At 39.1% G+C, this 3,802-nt stretch overlaps 1 protein-coding gene across 1 annotated transcript; it reads right to left on the bottom strand.

The window, feature by feature from the left end:
- Positions 1–564: 564 nt before the first annotated feature.
- LOC120024694 (guanylin-like) lies at positions 565–1,469 on the bottom strand. Its single transcript, XM_038968942.1, has 3 exons — positions 1,392–1,469; positions 856–1,054; positions 565–623 (listed from the first exon to the last, which is right to left on the bottom strand). Exons 1-3 carry the CDS (start codon positions 1,467–1,469, stop codon positions 565–567), a joined length of 336 nt encoding a protein of 111 aa, XP_038824870.1.
- Positions 1,470–3,802: the final 2,333 nt, after the last annotated feature.

The following is a 3,802-nucleotide window of genomic DNA, read 5'->3' as shown; positions in this document are numbered from 1 at the left end:
AAGGTTCACTCTCAATAAATATGTGGGGAAAGACACACATTTCAGGTTTCATCCAACTGTGGGTGAAGTACTGTTCTCTGTGTTGTTCCAATTTCAGTCAGTTTATCAAATGTTCTATTCAAGATTTGCCGGCCAGTTACAGTTGGTAGACCACTCACTCAAACAACAATATGTGTTTTTCAATGCTTTTTTATTAAACATGAGGCATTCATAAACATACAAACGAATACAAAACTCCAAAGACTTGTGTCAATGAAAACAAAAAGAACATTAAATAAGTACAAGGCCTTGTAAGATAGAACTGTAACAAACCCAAAACCCCCAAAATAAAAGTAAATTGATAAAAAGAAAAACAGTCAAATAAGTGCTAAATATGCTCCAAAGTAACAGTTTCTAGAAAATGAGCCTCCATCAATTAATCAGTCTTTGAATTCTTGAGCCAATTATGTTTTCGGCCATCTGAAGATGGCAATTTTAAACATGAAATCGAAATTGTTGTCACGATATGCAGAATGAGAATTGTGAGTGGCTTGTCTTCTGATGGCCGTCAGGTTGATATTTTAACTAACAGCCTGTGCAGGCAGCAAAGGCACAGATCTCACAGATGTCCATAGGCACAGCAGCTGGAAGAAAGAAGAGAAAGGTACAGTGTTAAAACATGTTCCAAAATCACTCAATCAATCAAACTACAACTGCATATTGCAGAGACCAACTAGATGTACATAAGAGAGACATGTTCTATACAATTCCGATCAATGACTCCATCAGCAAATTATTACGGTCTTATCACAATCTGGTCCGATCCACCAAGTTGGACTAAAGTGGATATTATGCTATAGAGTGGTCTTTTCTTACCTAGTCTTGAGAGAGACATGCTTGCCCCTCTCTTCATGCAAAGGGGCATGAACTCCTGTGGCAGGGAAGGGTTAGCACAGACAGAAGCAAAGCTGGTGCTGGTGAGACGAGGATTCTGCATCCTGTTTACATTGCTGCCCTCTGCTGTCAGTTCCTGGAGCTTCTTCACTGATTCCAGTGAGAAAAAAAAGTCTCCCTCCTACAGAGAAGAGAGGAGAGGACATAGACACAGGTTAGACAAAGCACCATATCTGTGGGTCATATTGGGGTCCCAGCCAATCATTGCGATGCTTTACACATTCTGAATGTGAGGAGGATGCCCATAGACTTGTAATGCTGGCTTGCACCAAGTATATGCCTTGTTGCTAAAAAGAAAACGCTACACAGAATTTTGTCTGTTACAGCTACATACCGAGGGTTAACAAAACATTATTTCATTAGATTACCATTGACCATTCTGACATATCTGCAGTCAATAGTCATCATGTTATAGTACATTATAGTAAGGTAAACCTTGCTTTAAGAGGAGCCCTTACCTGTACTTTGACAGCTTGGGCTTCAGACACCAGACAGAGAGCCAGGACCATGAGAGCAATGGAGAGAATGGTCTTCATCTTGTCTTTTGAGAGGTTTGCTCTGAGCCTTTAGTCTTGCTGTTGTTGGTGTGTTTGGAAGATTGCTCACCTCAGTTTCTGCTCTCCGTTCATCTCCCTCCTTCCTTTTAAAGGGTTGACTCTCAACTCAGTTCAGTCATGCAGGCCTAGGATTGGCCGAGCTGCAAATGGGAGAAACGTATTTCTCACGGGTTAATGAGTAGTGATGGTGGATTTTACAATGTCATAAAGGTGGATTCATAAATCCTCTCTGACCTCATCCCAAGTCTGATGTTTTTATGGACACACTTGATGGTTTGTCTTCTACAGTCGGTCACACACCTCCACTTACCACATTGGTTAACAAGGAATCTCTGTTAACTGTCACACAAACTATCTTTATGTAAACTATCCACAATCTTTCTGCAAAATTAAAGCTCATCTACCCCCTACATTTTTTTAGTAATAATAATACATAAAAAATATAAAAATAATATTTACAGTACCAGTCAAAAGTTTGGGCAAACCTACTCAGTCCAGGGTTTTTATTTATTGTTGCTATTTTCTACATTGTAGAATAATAGTGAAGACATCAAAACTATGAAATAACACATATTGTTATTTCATAGTTTTAAAAAAAAGCGTGAAACAAATATATTTTAGATTCTTCAAAGTAGCCCCCATTTGCCTTGATTACACCTTTCCACACTCTTGGCATTCTCTCAACCAGCTTCATGAGGTAGTCACCTGGAATGCATTTCAATTAACAGGTGTGCCTTGTTAAAAGTTAATTTGTGAAATTTCTCTCCTTCTTAATGCGTTTGCGCCAATCAGTTGTGTTGTGACAAGGTGGGTGGTATACAGAAGACAGCCCGATTTGGTAAAAAAACAAACATATTATGGCAAGAACAGATCAAATAAGCAAAGAGAAATGACAGTCCATCATTACTTTAAGACATGAAGGTCAGTCAATCTGGGAAGTTTCAAGAACTTTGAAAGTGGTGTTGCAAAAACCATCAAGCGCTATGATGAAACTGGCTCTCATGAGGACCGCCACAGGAAAGGAAGACCCAGAGTTACCTCTGCTGCAGAGGATAAGTTCATTAGAGTTACCAGCCTCAGAAATTGAAAACTAAAAAAATGCTTCACAGAGTTCAAGTAACAAGACACATTTCAACATCAGGCCTTCGTGGTCAAAATACTGCAAAGAAACCACTACTAAAGGACACCAATAAGAAGAGTCTTGCTTGGGCCAAGAAACACGAGCAATGGACATTAGACCAGTGGAAATCCAAATTTGTCCAAAGTCCAAATTTGAGATTTTTGGCTCCAACCACCGTGACTTTGTGAGACGCAGAGTAGGTGAACGGATGATCTCCGCAAGAAGGAGAGTGATAGAATGCTGCATCAGATGACCTGGCCTCCACAATCACAATTGTGACTGCATCATCTGTGGATCTGTTGGGGCGCTATGCAAATTGGAGTGTGTCTAGGGTTTCTGGGATAATGGTGTTGATATACATTAGGATAATGTTGTTGGTCTACATTTAGGAAAGCATTGGATTGGTGTAAACATGGGCGAAAGAGAGAGTTTCATTACACCATATTTTTTTGCACCAGTCTTGGTGCCTTTTAAATCCAAGTCACATTGTTATTGACTTTATCATTTTAACCTAACCTATGACCTGAACCATCACCTTTTGTATTACTGCCCCCCCCCAATTTCATAAAGTGACATCTGAAAAAACACCCCAAAATCTATATAACACAAATGGTTCCTAGCCTCACATGCATTCTTTCTGTCCCTAACGCTTTAACTAAAACTGAAACGAAATAATATAAAAACAAAATATTAATATTTTATAAAACTAAATAAAAACTAGCAAATTATGTTTGAAAACTAACTGAAACTAAACTGAATTTCACATAAAAAATGAAAAACGAATAGAAATAAAATAATATAACACAAAACTATAATAACCTTGTGTAACCGATGTGAAATGGCTAGCTAGTTAGCGGGGTGCGTGCTAATAGCGTTTCAATCGGTGATGTCACTTGCTCTGAGACTTTTAAGTAGTTGTTCCCCTTGCAGAGGGCCGTGGCTTTTGTGGAGCGGTGGGTAACGATGCTTCGAGGGTGGCTGTTGTCGATGTGTGCAGAGGGTCCCTGGTAGGGGCGAGGAGAGGGACGGAAGCTAAACTGCTCCACTTGCTCCATGAACATATTAACTCAATAATGTTAAATAACATCAATGAGCTGCATCCAGAGTTGTATCCATGAACTGAGAACATAATAATGCTGAACTACTCTAATTAGAATATTATTATTATTACACAGTCAGACATTTTATAAGC

Source organism: Salvelinus namaycush, chromosome 2 (genome assembly GCF_016432855.1).
Source record: "Salvelinus namaycush isolate Seneca chromosome 2, SaNama_1.0, whole genome shotgun sequence".
Taxonomy (NCBI): Eukaryota; Metazoa; Chordata; class Actinopteri; order Salmoniformes; family Salmonidae; genus Salvelinus; species Salvelinus namaycush.
The sequence above is the reverse complement of the archived record's forward strand: the minus strand, read 5'-3'. Positions and strand labels throughout refer to the sequence as shown.